The 20,230-nt window shown below is 38.9% G+C and overlaps 2 protein-coding genes across 5 annotated transcripts in view; one reads left to right on the forward strand and one right to left on the reverse strand.

The window, feature by feature from the left end:
* The window catches only part of Dab (DAB adaptor protein), a 28,635-nt gene extending 22,397 nt beyond the window's left edge, over window positions 1–6,238 (reverse strand). Inside the window, exons 1-2 of one of the 3 annotated variants that reach the window (XM_065222560.1) lie at window positions 6,047–6,238; window positions 4,906–5,288 (exon numbers count right to left, since the gene is read on the reverse strand). In XM_065222560.1, the coding sequence (XP_065078632.1) occupies window positions 4,906–4,942 (37 nt within the window). In that variant the 5' untranslated portion in view covers window positions 4,943–5,288; window positions 6,047–6,238. Of the gene's footprint in view, window positions 1–4,905; window positions 5,289–6,041 lie in introns of all 3 variants that reach the window. The other 2 variants (XM_065222497.1, XM_065222647.1) reach the window with 2 other exon arrangements.
* A 10,318-nt stretch (window positions 6,239–16,556) lies between these two features.
* Window positions 16,557–20,230, forward strand: part of Lasp (lasp) — a 191,662-nt gene continuing 187,988 nt past the window's right edge. Inside the window, exon 1 of one of the 2 annotated variants that reach the window (XM_065224981.1) lies at window positions 16,557–17,439. In XM_065224981.1, coding sequence (XP_065081053.1) covers window positions 17,371–17,439 — 69 coding nt within the window. In that variant the 5' untranslated portion in view covers window positions 16,557–17,370. The remainder of the gene's footprint in view (window positions 17,440–20,230) is intronic. The other variant, XM_065225067.1, reaches the window with a different exon arrangement.

The raw sequence follows: 20,230 nt of genomic DNA on the forward strand, positions 1-20,230 counted from the left end.
CTGACTTTCATTGGTACACTGGCAGTGTTGGCAGGAAAAGTGATTTTTAGCATTTAATTCGTAACATCGATCTTTGAATAGCTATAACTGTTTTAGATACATTCTAGCCCCATTTATCCTTCGGCAAAGTTGTTATGCATTTCTTGCTTGATTAATTACATGGTTCAAGCAAAGTTGCGGTTCATAATAATTAAAAAAATGCAAAAAAGTAGGTTTAGACTTTATGAACCTGCTTGGACATGTTTCGTGTCTAAGATCATTATATAAGTCTTTTTTTTTTTCTTTATTATAGAGATTTTTAGCCATAGGCTAGTTCATCTCTTAATTTTATATAAGTCGTGATTGTTCTAGTAGATCATTCGATCTGAAGTCCAGCACGATTTGGTGAATCTAGAACATCTTATATACGTAAAAATGGATTGTAAATTATGCGCATGATGTCAATGAACAATACTTGGACACGCTTACCACTACACCACCGGCGCTGTTGAAGTTTTGGTAATGTAGGTGATTAATTCTGCGCAGAAATGTATAAGTCTTGTTATTTAAACAAATTGCATAATTTGGTAAGGTTCCCGGAAATTACCCTTCTGCAGCACATGGAATTGCTCCTTAAGATTTATGGATTTGCCCTATAAGTTGAATCATAAGACTTCCGGATTCGACCAATCAGATTTTCGGTGATCCCTGTAAAGTGCTTGTAAATAAATCATAAATCCTTGGAAGTAGATTATTGATTATAAAATTACTGCAAATCATCCATATCGATTGAACTCATAAGGAATTCGGAATTGACCCACAAGCCTGCCTTAGTTGACTTACAAGATCATCGGATTGGAGGTATCTTAAGTAGACACAATATTTCTAAGATCAATTGAGAAGGTAGAATGGTTTTTAATGAACTCTCAGACTTATCCCGTATCACAGGAAACCTGATTGACACAAGATATCTCAATACGGCCTCCAAAAATTAGGCCATTAAACCTCAATAGTTGACCCATAGTATCTCTAAAGCCTAAAGGATCAACTCTGGACTCAAACCGCAAACAGGCCAGAGTTGATCTATAAGACCTCTGACGAATTTCACGCCAAGTCGACTATGGAGTTGGCAACACCCTCTCAGATTACAACAAAACAACGTGGGTGCAAAGATTTTGTCTTCTTAAGCAACATTGCTTGGTAAAAAAAATAACTGAAAAATGATATGACTTGCAACAATTTTGGGCAAGAGTGATTTACAGATAATTTTGTGAGCTTTCATAAAAAAATGTTAAAAAAAATAATTCCCGCACTGAAAAATAAATATTTAAAAATTTAAAAATATTATTTTCTTATAGACGGTTTTTTGAAAATAAGTTTTTTTTTAGTTATAGACACACTAATTATTTACAAGTCGTTCATTGATCTCAAGATGGGCACTTTTACAGGAGAAAATTTATTAAAAAAAAAACTTTTTTGTGTGCACTGAATGAAATCTCAGCAGATGCAGTTCATTCCAAATCGGATAAAACATTGTTGTTGCGAACAGAGATGAACTAGCCTATGGCTAAAAATCTCTTAAATAAAGATAAAAAAAAATGTTGGTGCGAAGTCTTTGGCTAATTACTCAAGTTAAGCAAAGTTCTCTATATTTTTTGTTTCAGTGCAGGTATGAAAAATTAATAAAACGGGAGACATGTTTCTTGGACTAAACAACGTCCCGGTCCACTGAAATTAACATTTTATTCATGAATACGATGTGAAGATAAATGTTCATGAACCAGCTTTGTGAAGAAATTAGAACTATGCCTAAAAACCGTGGCAAACCGCATCAGTTCACGAAAACCGTGGTCAGTTGTCGTCTACAAACAAATTTTCAGTCGTTTGTCACTCTTTCTCCCGTCGCTTCATTGGTCTTTCTTTCAAGCTTCACTGAAGCGGACGAGTGAATGTGCGTTCGACTTTGACAGTTTCGTCTTTCATGAAACACATCAACCGAGGTTTCATGACGTAGATGACGGAAAATTAAAATATTTATTAAAAGCATTTCTCACGTGAAAACACATAAAACATATTTATCTAATAAAAAGTAACGAAAACGGGACATAACGCATATTCAAAAAAATTGAAAGACTAGTATCAGTGAAAGGAATTGAAAGCCATAATGAGGTCTCGTTTCAATTCGAAAATCGACGTTACTTTCATTGAAAGCGGTGAGCAAAGGAACGACGAGAAAATCCACAGCCATCCTTTCGTTCTAACCTTGTTTCTTTTTCATTTTCGTTTCGTGCTGATAGTCTAGCTAGGTGTTACAGAAATGATGCGTTGAATGCATCAGTACATGCAAGAATAGTAAAGAGCTAAGCTGGGCTTAGACAAGGCAAGTAATTGATCAACTCAGTTGAATTAAATTGGCTTGATGAGTTGAGTCTGGTTCATCGTTTTTCAATGGAATGATAAAGTAAATTGATCGACTTGCCTTGTCTAAACCCAGCTTTAAGAGAAGACGATGATTTTTTCTGAATACTTCTAGTTATTTTTCCTTATTGTGTTCTTAACAGTTTGATTAGCTCAGGGAACTAACTAAATGAGAATTTAGGATAATGGTCTTGCTTGGGAGGATTTTCTTTATTGCTTGGAGTAGCACTTTTATGATTGCACTTTTAGACATGCATTGCCTTGACAGCATAGAGTGGCTTTATTGAGTATTCTAGGTCATCATTGGAAACCTGGTTAGCTCATAATATCAGCTTCTCTGTAAAATTTTAGTGTTGTAATGTTGCTGCTATTGTAATTTGGATGGAATTAACTTACATAATTTTGGAGGTTAAAGCGCTGTATTAACGATTTCCCATGTAGGAATATGCCCGCGAATTAGCTTTTGACTAATCCGGACTAATTTCGGAGCTGAATCTCAAAATGTGCTCAAGACAAAAAAATATATAATGGGATTAAAAACAAGTGTTTCATATGTAAAATGCAGGGTGACCAGTGATCCGGGAAAACTGAAAAAGCAGGAAATTTGAAATCACCTTAAAAAAAATGAATATAGATGACAAATCTGGAAAAATATACCTCGTCCTCTTTTCGAAAACAATAAAATTTCAAGACCCTTGGACTGGATTACATTTCCAGGATACAGTCACTTTAAAAAACTATTAAGAAAATTTTAGAACTTTTTTTCCAAAATGAATATGAGCAGATTTGAGAATGCATTCTGGAGATAACATCAAGGTATTTCAGAGAATATTTTCTAGGGAGCTTTAGGAAAATCTCTAAGAGAGTTTTTACTAGAACTCCCGAAAGTGAAGAAGATTCCAGGATTCGTGAAAAATACCAAGGGAAACGAATTTTGAGAGTACAATTCCAAAATAATTCTGCGAATAATTAAATTCCAAGAATAATTCCAAGCGCATTTCGATTCGAATTTCTAGGGAATTTTAATGACAACGAGCAAAATTTGATGGCAATTCTCGGCGGGAGAATTTCCCCTGCACGATGGTGTTGGCAGGGAAGGGGGATTACAAGTTTATAGGCCCTTTTCAATTGTTGGTGGAGAAGCTGAGGTGAATTGCATGGGAACTCTACAGAGAATTTCAAGCAAATAAAAAAAAATGAGGGTCCAGTGAATTCTTAGAAAGAGTTTAAAAATTCCAAAACGAATCTAAGGAAAAAATTTATGAATTTTTTTAAGTGTTCTATACAGAATTTCTGACATATTATAAAGACATTTTCAAGGGACTTCCAGAGAGAATTTCAAATTTATTTTAGAAGAATTCTGGAAAGAACTCTCTATCAAATAAAAGCCTGTAACGTTTTGAGTGAAGACTTCGAACGTGTAGTAGAACCAAATTCAAGATCCAGCAAAAGTGCTGCTGTCTTATAAATGAGCCATTTAACTTTCGACTCAATCGCATTCAGTTTTATGCTTAATTCAAATGTATATCGCTAAACCGGGAAAAATTTCAAAATTCCGGGAGAAATACGTGAAAAAACCCGGAAATTGCTAATCGAGATTTGCTTTGCAAAATTGCCATGCGTAGGACCTCTTCTCGTATCAGTGAGTAAATCGAGGTTAGAAACGGATTATAAACTTGCTGAAAACTAAGCGATTAAGTAAGGGCCTGTTCATAAACTACGTAGACAGTTTTTTGGGATTCTTGACCCCCCCTCCCCCTGCGTAGACAATTGTCCATACAAATTTTTTTAAATTTGTATGGGCCGTGGATAATTGTCAATCCCCCCCCCCCCCCTAAACTGTCTACGTAGTTTATGTACAGCCCCTAAGCCTTTTTGATAGATTTCCTTCCCGTTTTTGACAACACGCGATTTCTATCTTTTTTGCATTTTATAAAATGTATCGAACACTTTATTCAATTTGAGATTGAACTGGGTTAGAGGTCCATGTATTATACACAGCAAAAAATTAATTTTGATATCTCATCAAAGTGGATGCACTTCAATCGTTTCAAAAATATGGTGTAATATTACTTTCCAAAAAGGACAAAATTATCATTTATACAGAAATTAAAACATTACGCTGCTTTTACTGCATTTGTTTATTTTTGTGGCCATAAAAATTACATGAGATTTTCGACATGATTGGAGTGCATCATCTTGAATGTAATATTAAAATTTATTTTTTGCTGTGTATCTGAGGAAAGTAATAGCTGATAGGATTGCGTTGCCAAAAACGGATAGGCACTGTACCTGGAATTCTTTTGAAAATTGCTGGAAAATCAGGGAATATCAGTGAATTTTGTTTTCTTCATTGAATCGACACCCTGCATATTGAAAAAAAAAATGCTATTTCTACGATTTCAATGTGAACTAATAACCGAATGCGTGGATGCTAACAATCAAATGTGTAAATGGCTTTAAATTCATTATGTTCAAATGAAATCAACTAATTCAATGCATACTTACACTTCAACGGGCTGGTCTTCTTCCTGAGCGTTTGCATTTTCCTATATTTTTGGTATACTAAACTGTTGGTATCTATTCTGAACTACTTCTAATAAACCATATCACTAAAAAAATATCTTATTCTCCGCTCGCACACACAACTTCCTGGCTGTATCAAACAATTGTGCACTTGTACACCATCACTGGTCACATGGTGATCTACTTCAAAACTTCATAAATCGATTGTGAACAGTTTTCGCTTCACTATTCCACTCGCTGGATGTTACGCTTGTATTCTTCGATTATCTCGATTATCTCGTCTGTGGCAACATTTGCCGGTATCGGATGATTCAACCGTCAGGATTTTTTTTTTCATTCCCACTTTTCCGCTTCCATGGCGTAAACTGTATGAAAAAGGATAAAAAAGACCACATTCGATGCACATCACGGTTTCCCCTACATATTTTCTTTCCACTCTGTCTGCTCTAATTTACTCCTTCTGCCGTAGACATTTCCTTCCGGGACTAGCTTTTAATGTTCCCCGCTTTCCTCATCTCACTCACTTGGCACTTAGAATTATCGATCTGTGCAACGAATGTGCGGGCGGTGGCCGCATCATGCAGACACGGCACTAGTCCCAGAAAGCACAGGGGCTGAGTAAAAATAGCACTTATGATCAATTATTCAAACGCCACTTTGCGTCCGAGGACATCTTCCGTAATGTGTTACGAACGACGACACTAGGAGGGTTGATTCCGGTAGGTGTAAAAGACGACCCACATCCTTCGCGTCTGCCTCCGATGTGCAGTTTTTGGCTTCACGTGTAGCGCCGGCCGTCCGCAGAATGCGCTTCTTCCGGCCGCACTCCTGCCGACGGCGACGATGATGGTCGGTGATGACGACACTGACGTGATGGTGATGTGATGGTTACCGGTATGTTCAAATATCGATTTTTCCTAGCCCCAAACCTAGGGAGTGAAAATTATTTGCGGATTTCGCAGTTTCTAGGATTGATGACTGCACTAGCCGATTGTGCACTATTTCAGCCTTATAATAGTCAACTGAACGTAATGATATTGAAAATCAGACTGATCAATCCTGGAAAATGTCCCATTCGACCGAACCTCCTTTTCCCGACACCGAAATCATGGAACTACCCCACTTTTATCCGCCAGACGATTTTTCACAGCCGCAAAATCCTTCACTGTCGGCAATTCTACTCTAGAACTTCACTATTCCGGCATCAATCAGCACATCCGCAACCTATCCGAGACAGTTGAATTGACACCACGCCCGTCTATTGTACCTCTTTTCGAGATTTTCAACCAGCAGTCAAAATAACCACCTCTGCCATTTTTCATTGAAATTTTTCCTTTTCACCGTCTTGTGCGATATACGCGCGCGCTCCCCGTTCGTACATTCTACGGTTTGCAGCAGTGTGAGTGTATCGATGAATGTGCGATGGGGGAAAAACTTCATTCTTGTCTAGTACATGCCCACATCAAGTAGGGTAAATAATAATGTACATTGGAGAACTGCAACACAATCAAATGACAGAAGGGTGAATTTTTCACGTTGGGTGGGTTCATGCTAGGAAACTGCCACCCACTTTGGTTGTGTTGGGGTAGGTAAATAAGTCAGCACCTGATGTGATGAACAGCTTCATTCAACTCCTAAAGGATAATTTAACCTTATCGGTGACGTGTGACGATTTAAAATTAGGGAACGCTTTGGTTTCCATGGTTTAGGAGTACTTCTTAAAAAATGTCGTAAACAAACCATGCAATCAACTGTTGGACCGGAATATCACCTAATCTTCCGCCAATAAGAAGAGTGCTTCTGTTCGAAATTTGGTTAAAGATCTGAACCCAAGCAACACAATTTGTCATAAACGGGTTTACATAACTTATTTATGACAATATAAGCGGTAAACATTTACGTCTAGTCACTTATATACAACTTATTTATACCGAAAGAAGCGCAAGAGGTGGGATCTATGTATACTGGAGTCGCTTTTTACGCGGTTTTTTTACGCGGTTTTTTTTTACGCGGATTTCGGAATTTACGCGGTTTTTTTTACGCGGATTTTGGTTTTTTTTACGCGGATTCCAGAATTAACGCGGTATATCGTTATACACTAGAGTCGCTTTTTACGCGGTTTTTTTACACGGTCTTTTTTTACGCGGATTTTTTTTTTTATATGAAAACATGTTGTATATAAGGCTAGCCAGTTTTCACCAAATACAATCAGTTATAAATGTGTTATAAACTGGTAATTGCGACATGCAATATCAAATTATAACTTCAAGATAACAAGTGCTTGTCAGAAAGGTTGAATACTTCACAAACAACAATACAACGCGTCTAAAACAGGATGTTTTAGAAGCAATTAATATATAACTTATTAACAACTGGATTTTTTTTATTTTTCATGCAAGATGTTGCAAGTGTTACTTGGGAAAACATCTAACAGTAACATCCAACGTCTTCTTCTTCTTCCTCGCATTTCAAGCTTATTGCATATCCCATATTAGCTCATTGCGTGATCTCAACTTAGTGTTGTAAGTGCACTTCCACAGTAATTAATTAAGAGCTTTCGATACTAGAGCTGGGACTTCAACTATCCGGATACTTCAGTTTTTTTTCAATAAAATTACTTTCAGACAAATGAAGTATACAGAACTAGCCAATATTGAAATAAAATAAATTGAGAAAACGTTGAGATGGTCATCAGGCGGATAATAACTATCCGGATATCCGGATAGTGAAATTTTAAATTTATTCTCCCTTTAACAGTTATCTTTTTTACTGTTCTAAATATTTGTCAACAAGTTGACTTTTAAGCGCCCATGTAACCTGATGTGAAATGGCAAATCTGTTAATTGTCAAAATTTAATAAAATTGAAAAATAAAAATATCCAGATAATCCGAGTCCCAGCACTATTCGATACCTGTACCATTTTTGCATTAGTATAATTGTGTGTCAATTACAATCATACTCCCTCCCCTTGGCTAGTTTTTGCACCTTGCTGTTGGTGGGCGGGCTTAATTTCATGCTTTATAGTGGAGTGTTGGAGACGGGAGGTTTATGGTCGGCGTTGCTGGCTCATGCCGCGATAGAATGGGCAGGCAATGGGGATTAATAAGCTTCCTCTCTATGATAAACCACTGCATAAGAGAACCAAAGATCTAGTCTAGCAGTGATAGTATCACACTTGTTACTCCTTTAATTGAGAGCCGCGTCGTAGTACGCTTACGTATAGGCACTGACGTTGGGTGTGATACTGGCGGGTTTTGCCGCAAATCACTCTTATTTTATTTATTTTTACGCAGATAGATGTATTTGGGTTTGCAAGGGAATTATACTATTGAAATATTTCAGAAAGTGCCCAACGGTGCTCCTTCTATTTGCGTGACAAGCTTTCATTGTTATTTTCATTGAAGTATTACTCAGGAAACAATGTTAAACATCATTTTTGTACATGGTTTTGTAACTAATCTTATATGTGCTTCATTTTGATTTGGGATAAGTGTTTGAACTATGGCTCGGGATTTCCACTGTGGCGTGCTTCTATTGTGACATACCCATACTTTTTTTAGTGGTGCGACATAGTGGAAGCGTGTGAACATAGTTGGAGCATATACCCTATATAATTTAAAAATCAGCTAGGAAATTAACTTCCAAATGAAGCATTTTAGTCACATGAAGGTGTTACCTGGGTCGAACTAAGATATAATAAATAGGTATAGGCTTAAATCAAAAGTACTTGAAACACGTTTAATTTTAGATTACAAGCACAAATGCAGGTAGTTAATAAAGCATGGGTTATGATTGATTAGGTGAATTAGAGCTTTTAATAATGTATTAAATTAGACTAATGAGATATCATAATCATCAAATGAACTTAAATAAGAAACTTCAGAAAGTCTAATGACATTAAGTAGATTAACAAAAGAATTGGGATGCGGGAGGTCCGCTTAGGGAGACAACTAACATTTAAAGTTGTAGAATAAATCTTCTTATTTAGTCTTGAACTTTAAAAAGAAAACGCAGGCAGCATTAAGCAGATTAACAAGGAGAGGAATAGTTTAGGAAATAAGTAAAAGTACAGGTATGTGACAATTAATAGCTTTTAAACTTTTGGAGGTATTGTATTCCCCTGAGTTTGTTGTACTCGATTACTGTATAATTCTCTCAATACGCGAAATCTCTTATATATGCGGTTAAAGCATTTGAATTAACTTATTTCTTAGTGTTCAAGTACTTACATTTTTAAACAGCAGTCAATGTTAATCTATGAACTAAACCATACGTAAAATCGATCTTTCCTTATGTGGTATTGATGCATATCGCGCATAGGTCGAACCGAAGGCTCAAGAGCTATATGATAATTTATGTCAATGTTTAACCAATTTGGTTAAATGGCATGCGTAAGTGTGGAATGGTGACAAAGTAATTTGTGACGAGTGATACCTACGTTTGGGTGGTCTTGAACCAGTACTGCTGTAAATACCAATAGTCCCCATGATTCTGACAAAGCAAATACTGACCAAGACGTGTCCAATTAGATAAATCTTTCGAACTATCCGGAGGCCAGGCCAATGGAAACCAACACTGTGAGGTAGCAAATTAAATCGAGAAACTGGACAAAAGAAGCCAATACAATCGCTGAAGAATCTATGCTGGAGCTCATGGTTCTCATTTTGGCCTATGGTCCCAAAGATTGGGGTCATCTATAAAAAAAACTCCTGTTCTTCAATCTTTCATATCGAACAATAGATATTTTTGGTTGATAGTGAAACATTGTCAAAAAATACTTGCCTTCGACATTTATTTTAATTCATGCGGATACGTTTTCATATGGTCATTTTTCCATATTGAATTTTTTTTTGAATGAAGTTTCATTGCCACCTCTGGTTCATAGTAATGTTTCGTAGTAACTCTGTGGAAAATTCCATGGTGTTTGTGAAGATAATTCTAATATCCGTAAAAAATACCAAGAGAATTGAATTTCAAAGCCACAATTACAAAAGGAGCGGGCCAAGGCAAGAATGAGTCTAAGGACGTATACAAATCAGAAGAAACCAAAGCGGAGTGAAAAACAAGCCGCATCCGTCAAACCGGGGACTCGGAAGTTATACGACCAATTGCTGTGCAAAAAATCGGTGTGCGTGATTATGGACGATGAATTACATTACAAAACTCTTCCTGGTCATCAGTACTACACCGTTCGTGATGGTAGAAGGCTATGATTTGGCAAGCCATTGGTGAATGTGGTATGCTTTTCAAACCATTTGTGACAACGGAGACAATGACAACCGATGTTTACGTGCGTGAGTGTTTAAACAAGCGTATGTTACCCATGATCCGCAAATACGACGCCTCAGAATTGTTTTGGCCGGATTTGGCGGATTACTCCAAGGACACGGTAGCCTGGTATAAAGTCAACAAAGTCCAATTCGTACCCAAGGAGATGAATCCTGCAAACTGTTCCCAGGCCAGGCCAATCGAAATTTTTTGAGCCCTTACCAAAGCATATTTTCGGAAACATGTAAAGGCAGTTGATTTCGTTACAAAGATTGCGAAAGACTGGGAAACAGTATCCAAAACTGTTGGAAAGGCATCTGTGCTGCGGCTAATGAGTAGCGTGAGATCAAAAATCAACTCCTTGGCTTACGACTGATCGGATCTAGGATTTTCTACGTTATACTATAAAAGAATACGGAAAGCCTCCCTAATAAAGATAAATAATAAATAATAATAATAATAAAAGAATACTATAGAGAACATGAATACGAAACAAAAATCGAATTTACTGTAAATAGAGTTACGTTAACGTTTTTTTTAAATCGTGCTTAGACATTCTGGAACACCCTATATACTGTGCGTTCATATTGTTGGTTGTGATGAAAATCGGAGTCTTCTGGCCACATTTGCAGGTTCCCTGCCAGATCATCAGCTTACCGGCAAACTTGTCTTAGGAACATCTCCGAGACCACTGACAACATAAAACTTCTGTCCCGGAAGCTGTTTGAAGTCCAATTTGACATACGTTTCATCGTCCATACGGATGCATCCGTTGAATTTGGTAAGCACCTGGTTATACAGCTTTTAGGCTCGCGTTTTGGCCGTAATGTTTTGCTTTAAGCTTCGGTTCGGTTGCTTATTAGGCCGATACTTGAAGAAACCTTCTCGAATGAGTATATTCCTAACTGTACTGCGAACAGCACCGAGTTTGTCGGTCACATCTACGTCCGAAAGCCCTGGATTCGCTTTGATAGCTTTCATGACGTTCTGACGCATTTTTCGGTCCACTGTACCGCTTCGACGCCTTGATTGGACCTTCCGGGAAACAAACAAACGTTCCTTGAAATGTTGCAGCACTGTACAGACGGTGATTTTGACCATTTACAACTCTTTTGCGATCGTCGTACCCGACCATGTCGGGTTTTTCATATCTTGTGGTGTCGCGGCCAAAAGCTACTTTCTTCTACGGTAGGGGAGAGTCTTTCGGTTACTAGGTCAGACACTGTTTTTGATTCTAGGAGCTACTTTTTTCTCCGGTTAAGGAGAGAAGTTTTCACTTCTAGGACGAATGTTCTTTCGGATTCAAAAAAGAGAAGAGCCTACGAAACCTAATTTTATTCCAAAATTTTGTACAAAGTGATCTTACGGCCACGTGTTGCATTGGCAACTTATAATTATGTAAAACCTTTACTTGGTTTGTCCATGGGGTTTATATATCCCTTTCAATACCGGACTTTTGGCTAATTTTGCCTATTCTATTAGATAGGATTCCAATCGCCGATGAAAGGGTAAATTTGTGTTGTTTAGACCTGATATGCTATGCCCTCTGAATCTGGGATTTCTCGGTTATTTTGTAAATTTATTTCTTTTTGTAACTAAGATCTGATATGGCCCTACAAATAAGAATGTGAACATTTGTAACGTTTAAACATTATAACTATATTCTTCGTTAAGGATAAACAGGGAGGGAAAGCTCAACTTAACCTAGATGCGCAAACATGCCGTGCATGGGCGTGTTTATCCTACTTGAACGCATAAAGGGTGATACGGTCAAAATTTGGTCAATATCAACTTGACATATTTCTTTCAATTTTGCATTTAAAAAACCTGAACACCCCTCATTTTGAAGGTGTGTGTGTGTAGAATGTTGCTGTTGATTTTGGAATTCACTCTTCAGTTGTCAAAATGCCGTCCAAGCAAGAAGAGCAGCGTATCAAAATTTTGCTCGCGCATCGCGAAAATCCGAGCTACTCGCACGCAAATTTGGCAAAATCGCTAAAAGTTGCCAAATCAACCGTTACAAATGTAATTAAAGTGTTTGGGGAACGTTTGTCGACAGCCAGGAAGTCTGGATCGGGGGGAAATCGAAAACCGGAAGCCGCTGAGACGACAAAGAGAGTTGCCGGTAGTTTCAAGCGAAACCCTAACCTCTCTCTCCGAGATGCCGCAAATAAGCTGGGTGTATCGTCTACAACCGTGCATCGAGCCAAAAAACGAGCCGGACTATCGACTTACAAGAAGGTAGTGACTCCAAATCGCGATGATAAACAAAATACGACGGCCAAAGCGCGATCCCGGAGGCTGTACACGACGATGCTGACGAAGTTTGACTGCGTGGTAATGGACGACGAAACCTACGTCAAAGCCGACTACAAGCAGCTTCCGGGACAGGAGTTTTATACGGCAAAAGGAAGGGGAAAGGTAGCAGATGTTTTCAAGCACATGAAGCTGTCAAAGTTCGCAAAGAAATATCTGGTTTGGCAAGCCATCTGTACCTGTGGCTTGAAAAACAGCATTTTCATAGCTTCCGGGACTGTCAACCAAGAAATTTACGTGAAAGAGTGTTTGAATAAACGTCTGCTGCCTTTCCTGAAGAAACACGGTTGTTCCGTACTGTTTTGGTCGGATTTGGCATCTTGCCATTACGGTAAAAAGGCCATGGAGTGGTACGCCGCCAACAACGTGCAGGTGGTTCCCAAGGACAAGAACCCTCCCAACACGCCAGAGCTCCGCCCAATTGAGAAATACTGGGCTATTGTCAAGCGGAACCTAAAGAAGACCAAAAAAACTGCTAAGGGCGAGCAGCAGTTCAAGGCAAACTGGCTTTCTGCGGCGAAGAAGGTGGACAAGGTGGCTGTACAAAATCTGATGGCAGGGGTCAAGCGTAAGGCCCGGCAATTCGGATTTGGAAAAGCGGAAGCCTAACTGAATATTTTACCTGAATTTTATACTAATTGAACTTGAAAAAGAAATTTAATTTGATTTTTTAAATAAACGATTTCACCGATTTACACGCGTTTTCCCTTGACCAAATTTTGACCGTATCACCCTTTAAATATTCCTAAGCAAATACTGCAGTAAGATTATGTTAAACGAGCCTTCGTTCCTTTTTCCCTGCTTTTCATTTAATTTTTTTGGCTTTGGTATCTACGTCAGCTATGACTAGGCAAACGAGATGTATCTAAGTGGTTATTTTATGGTTTTGGTTTTACATTAATTGCCTCGCGGTAACATATGGACAGAATTAATTCTCTTCTTTTTTCTTCCATCGCGTGGCAATTCTAGAAAACGTGAACTTTTTTTTTTAACTTCTGCACAAGATTTCAAGAGAAAGACTTACTTACTTATCCTGGTCCGACATCCCTCAGGATTGCACCTGCATCACAATGTTACGCCAATTCACTCAGTCCGTGGCTGCTTGTCTCCAATTTCTCGACCGTCCCACACTTCCAAGATCCTGCTCCACTTGGTATAACCACCTTGCTCACTGTGCTCCTCTTCGTCTTGTTCCGGCCGGATTCGAGGCAAACACCATTTTTGCGGGATTGTTGTCCGGCATTCTTAAAACGTGTCCCGCCCATCGTACCCGTCCAGCTTTCGCAACTTTTTGGATACAGGGTTCGCCATAGAGTTGCGCCAGCTCGTGGTTCATCCTTCGCCTTCATACACCGTTCTCACATACTCCGCCAAAAATGGTCCCAAGCACTCGTCGTTCGAAAACACCCAATGCTGGCAGGTCCTCCTCGAGCATCGTCCACGTCTCGTGCCCGTAGAGAACTACCGGTCTTATCAGCGTCTTGTACATGGTACATTTAGTACGGAGGTGAAGTTTACCCGACCTCAGGGTCTTGTGGAGTCCGTAGTAAGCACGACTTCCGGCAATAAAACGCCGACGAATTTCTCTGCTGCGGTTGTTATCCGACGTCACCAATGATCCGAGGTACACAAATCATCCACCACCTCGAACTCATACCTTCTTGTCACGCTTCTGCCTATGCGAGCCCTAACCAGCTCGGTTCCTCCAGCTAACAGATACTTTGTCTTCGACGTATTTACCTTTAATCCAACCTTCATCCTGCTTCACGTTTCAGCCTGGTGTACTGCTCCGCCACGGCCTGAAACGTTCTTCCGACAATGACCACGTCGTCAGCGAAGCAGATTAACTGGCTAGACTTATTGCAGATCGTTCCCCGCATGTTAAAGCCCGCACGTTTCATAACACCTTCTAGCGCAATGTTGAACAGGAGGCAAGAAAGATCATCGCCTTGTCGAAGTCCTTTGCGAGTTTCAAACGAGTCCGATAACGCACCCGATATCTTCACGCAGCACTGTACACCATCCATCGTAGCCCTGATCAGTCTGGTCAGCTTCCCGGGAAAACCATTCTCGTCCATAATCTTTCATAGCTCTTCACGGTCAACAGTATCATAAGCGGCCTTGAAATCGATGAATAGGTGGTGCGTAAGGACTTGATATTCACGACACTGGAGGATCTGCCGCAATGTAAAGATTTGGTCCGTCGTCGATCGCCCGTCCACAAAACCGGCTTGATAACTTCCCATAAATCTGCTTGCTAGCGGCGATAAACGGCGAAAGATGATCTGGGAAAGCACTCTGTAGGCCGCGTTAAGAATAGTGATCGCTCGATAGTTCTCACATTCTAGTTTGCTGCCTTTTTTATATACTGAGAATATTACTCCCTCCTTCCACTCCTCCGGTAGCTGTTCTGAATCCCAGATCCTGGCTATCAGTCGGTGCAGACAAGTGGCCAACTTATCCGGGCCCATTTTGATAAGCTCCGCTCGGATACCATCTTTCCCAGCTGCTTTGTTGTTCTTAAGCTGTCGGATAGCATCCTTAACTTCACCTATCGTGGGAGCCATTCCTCCTGCCGCCTTGGTCCTCCGCCTCTGCGCCGTTCAGATGTTCATCGTAGAGCTACTTCCACCTTTCAATCACCTCACGTTCGTCCGTTAAGTTACCCCCTTCCTTATCTCGACACATTTCGGGTCACGGCACAAAGCCTTGGCGGGATGCGTTCAAGAGAAAGACATTGTAACCGAATTTCTGTCAAAAGCTTCCAGAACCGACTACTAGGAACGCTGTACCAGACAAAAAGAAGTGTACCGGTTTTAAATTAGCAGGGCTTAATTAAAGGGATCTTAACTATTTTTCCAAGCCTATAATAGTTTTGTTTTAATATTTTGGGGTATTTAATTTTTACCTAAGCCCTAGAATCTCGACAATTTGGCAGACTCTGGGTTCTTGCAATTTTTTTTATCTCCAAGTCCTCGCTCTGCAAATGTATGAACTTTTCCCATGCCATGTTCAGAGAAGTGTGTTCTATTGTGTTATTAGTTATTTTCGTGATTTAGCTAATTAGCAAATGAGCAGTTTGTGACCAAAACTGTATATGCCAAGCATGCCAGCCTTGATTCATTCCAGGCAGATATAAGTGCAGTGCATTTGATACGATTTTGAATGCTTTTCTAGTTACTTGGAAAGTCACACATAACACACATAACATGAAGATTAAAGCTGTCGCTAGCATAAATTATCAAACGTGATAAACTAGCCTACGGCTAAAAATTACGGTAATAAAGAAAAAAAAAATTATCAAAGTATTCGACTGAGGAAAGCTGGAATTTCGGTATTGTTTGAACTTTTGTTGCCTTCACCTGTGATTTCGTGAAACTGTACTACAAACTCAAAATATTAACACTTTTTTTTCTTAACTCTATTTTTCCTCCAGTGCATCCTTCGTTCGGTCTGCATCTACACGGTACACAAGGACGTTCGTTCCCTCGGTTGTTTTACGGTACTTCACTAACATTAGTTTGCAGCTCTCATGAATGAACATTTCATTCACACATCATCGCTAAGCTCGCTCACTACTTTTGGTGTCGTTGCGGTGTTTTTGAATACAATACACCGATTGAGCAACATTCGAGTGTATGATCGGCCACACGCACACCATTTTCCGTTAGCCATCAACATCACTCCTTGGTCGTCGAAGCAACGTGTGTAGTATATCGTACTCGTAGTGTAAACAACAACGCAACACCAATATCTCCGTATCCGTCGCACAGTGCAGCCAGTGTTGCCACATATACAGTTTTTTCTGGAATGGTACAGATTTTTAGACAATTTCCGACACAGAAATCTGTATTACAGATACAGATTTTAAAAATTCAGTTATATATAGATTTTTAGAAAAGATCTACAGATTGATACTGATTCTTGAAGCTGAAAATCTATAAATATATGTGGAGCTTAAAATACAGATGCAAAAAGTGGCATCACTGAGTGCAGCTGAAGCACACTGGTGTGGTGTGTTTAGTCTTCACTTCAGTGAGTGAGTGAGTGATTCTCCAGCAGCAGCAGCAGTAGCGGTTTCATCTCTGTGTTCAATTGTGTCCGAGCTATCGTTGCGAATAGACGTTACTGTTTGCTGATCGTACGGGTGGTTTTCCGTTTGTTTCCTTTCAATCGCAAACACTTTTGCTATTAATTTCGGCTTTTTATCGTCATTATCGGTGTTATTATTGTTATTAGTAGTTGGTGAGGTGTTTCGTTCAACTTGAACTTTGAATCGCAGCATTGTTTCTTTCTGCACGGAATAACAGAAGTTTTTTTTTTTGTTCGAATCTGTGTCTCGTATGATCCGATCTTTCATTCCATATTTCCGAGGAATTGGATAATTGATTAATGGTGGAGGTTGCCGGAGGAAGAAGACGGAAAATATTTCAAGTGCAGTGGATTTTTACGTCCGAAGGAGAAAAAGCTTTTTAACACATCAGTTTTCGGGCGTTTGACCATAATATCTCGTTTGCTGATCAGTTTGGAGGTGTTTGGTGCAGTGGTGAATCCGAAATTGTGTGTTTTTCATTGAGCAATTCACGGTTCAATAATAGAAGTGAGTGTGAGTGGAGAAAAAGAAGAGTGGATTACCGAAAGAGAAATTTTGCTGGTGAAGGAAAAAGCGAAGTTGAAACGTAATCAAAAAGGTGCTGTTTTTTTTGGTCTGTCTGTTTCGGAGGCTTTGTGTGAAGGCCTTTCGAGTGAATTTTCTGTGTGGAAAGTGTGCAAAAATTTACACCACTGCTCGATCGAGGAGGTACTACTCACCGAGAAGCAAGAGAGCGATCAACGAGCGGTGAAATACCAGAGCTGTCAAAATGAATAAATCCTGTGCCCGGTGTCAGAAGGTGGTTTATTCCATCGAGGAGCTCAAGTGCTTGGATAAGGTTAGTATGAGCTTTTGGCGACGAGTGGTAGCGTAATAATTGTTGAAATATGTTAGGAAACATCTGACAAAACCAGCGATCATCATCCGTCTACTGTTGATGTTCTGTGTTAATGTTTTTACCTAACCTTACGGGAAACGTCGGAACCAAGATGGAGGAGAATAATCTGTTGAATGTATGTCAGTGCTACCAGATTCAGTCGAATGTTCAGGTTTGGCAATGTGAACTTTGCTGTGCGGAAAGCAACGAACCTTTACTTAAGATTCCACTAAGAATAGGTATAAATTTCCCGTTGGGATGTTATAGCAAAAGATGAAGATAGGTTTAACAATTCGAACATCATTCTATAGTGTTCCATTCCTTGAATTTAGCATCAATTTCAAATCATTTCAAAATTGTTCTAGATTTCCTCCGGAAAATTTTATTATCTGTTTGGTCGTAAACTAGGAGAATTGATTGAATACACTTAAAATTGTTTACCTACTTTGGTGTTTTGTTACTGAGATCTCAACAGCCGAATGTTCGGTAGTTGTTTTATCTTAATACATTTAGATTTCTGAATTTTATCAGGCAGTTAAGCCGTTGAAGTTAAAGAACATAAAAAACTCCTTATAAGACATTCTACGTAACGTTATAACGGGTTTTGCCTGTTTTTGTGAGTTGCAGTTGTATTGTAACTGAAAAAAAATTAGCTTCTAAATACTCTTGCAGATTTGAAAAACTGCGTTAAATGAACGATAAGACTTGATCAAAAGATTTTGATTAGAGAAGCTCAAAACGTTTTGGTGAGTGGTTGTTGAGTATTTAAAGTAGTTCAGAAGAGCAAAACACTGTATCGTCACGCAACATAGTTGCTCATCAAATCATTTTGAGCTACTCAAATCATGAACTCTAGATCAATTCTTGTAGGATATTTATCACACTTTCCATGTCTGCAATAGTATTTGAGAATTACTTTTCATTTTTTTCAGTTACAGTACAAAATATGTCACAAAATCAACGAGAATACATCCTTGTAGAATGTGCCATAAGCATGTATTTCAAAGATTCTCTGTATTATCTGTCTAACACCAACCGGAAAAGAATCTCTTATGGTTTTGTATTAAAGCTATCAAACTTATCGAAATATGTAATAATTTATTGCATACAGATTGTACGATGTGGTTATTGGAATGGTTTCCAAAAAATTTTGATGAATACTCGTACACTTAAGAAATTCGATTGGTTATATTGATATTTCAACCTTACCGTTGGATATGCCAAAAAATCCAATTTTATTTACGATATTCCACGACATCAGCAATAGAATTTCATGCAAAAATGTTTTTCAAATTTTAAGAAGAGAAGCAGCGAGTAAATAAATTTGAGATTTACCTCTAAACAACGGTTAACGTTAACGGACGTTAGTTTAATCTATCAATTATTATTCACCCAATTTGGCAACACCGCACCAAAGAATCTCCAGTGAACTGAGATTGCATGTGTATAAGTGCAGAGACCTGTTGTTGGGTATACGTTCATCTTGATCTTCTACACCTTCGGGTGTTCGTCGTGTGTGACGTGAGTACATTTGGAATCCAGTTGCTGAACAGAATGATGTCACACTGATGCTCTTTTATCTTCTGTAGTAGGTACTTTAGTTGAGGTTCTACAGATTGAACCTTCTCACAAAACATCCACCCGTCTGTTGCTTTCTTCGGCTCTCGGGAACGGGATGGTGTTTATTTGCTTACTCAGAACGATCTCCGAATGAATCTGATCGTTTTATGCGCTTCTCATTTATTGCTCAGAACTTTGATATTACCCAGAACAGCAACTAATAATTGTAGATCGTTCAAATGTCGAAATGAACTCATTCGTGGTTGGCATTGGTTCTTTAGAATTGAAGAAAAAGAGTGGCGCAATTTGATCGTTAATCACTGTGGAATGCGGATGCCAGTTATTGAAGGTGGAACTAGTTGCGTTGTATCGGAGGTTCCTTTGCATTTTAGCCATGTACCGTATTCAACAAATTCTTAGCAGCAGGTCACGTAGTTTGAATTTTCGACGGTGATCGATGTTGATATTGGGGCAAGCTTTTTTTCTGTTGCAATCTGCCTTATGTTAAGGTACAATAAATTAGGAATGATAACGATTAGTCCAGTATTTTCCCGCAGTCAGCCAGTCGATGTGAGACGCGATAATTGTGGAGTCTTGTTTGCGACTCGAATGGATATCAAATCAGCAGCACCTCCATCGGCCAAACTGCACACTTATCATGTGACGTGCCTGATAAGATAAGACTGCTCGCTCCATCAGTCGTCGCGTTTGTTAGGGAGAAATTTATTTGACCGATGGTTCATTTCATCACATCGCGAAACGGTTTTTTCATTTGGTTACAAATAAGGGGATCAAAATTATTAATTTCGTTAGCGTGATCCAATTGACTCCTCAGAAGTCGAAAGGTCCTAAATGATTTCGACAGACTCTGTTTGTCAATTATTCCTCTTGATGATTTCAACTGTTGTGATTGACTCTTCGATGAGGCTTTTTTTGTGTGGAATAGCTTGCCGCAAGCTGAGAAAATTACCTGAAATACATTTACATTACTGTAATATTCCTAGAAATAATCTATAATAGGAATCGATGAAATCTAGTTAGAACCTTTTAAACTGTCTGTAATTATGGAAAATTAAAATACTAATCTGAATCTGAAATTAGGTCTTGCGTTTTATTTACTTCAACCAGAATTATTCTTTTGTGGAGCCTCCCTTAGCTCAGTCGGTAAAGGCGCAGCTATAAAGCAAGACCA

Source organism: Ochlerotatus camptorhynchus, unplaced genomic scaffold (assembly GCF_037179485.1).
Source record: "Ochlerotatus camptorhynchus isolate MF236.1 unplaced genomic scaffold, CSIRO-AGI_Acam_v1.1 ptg000002l, whole genome shotgun sequence".
NCBI classification, from domain to species: domain Eukaryota; kingdom Metazoa; phylum Arthropoda; class Insecta; order Diptera; family Culicidae; genus Ochlerotatus; species Ochlerotatus camptorhynchus.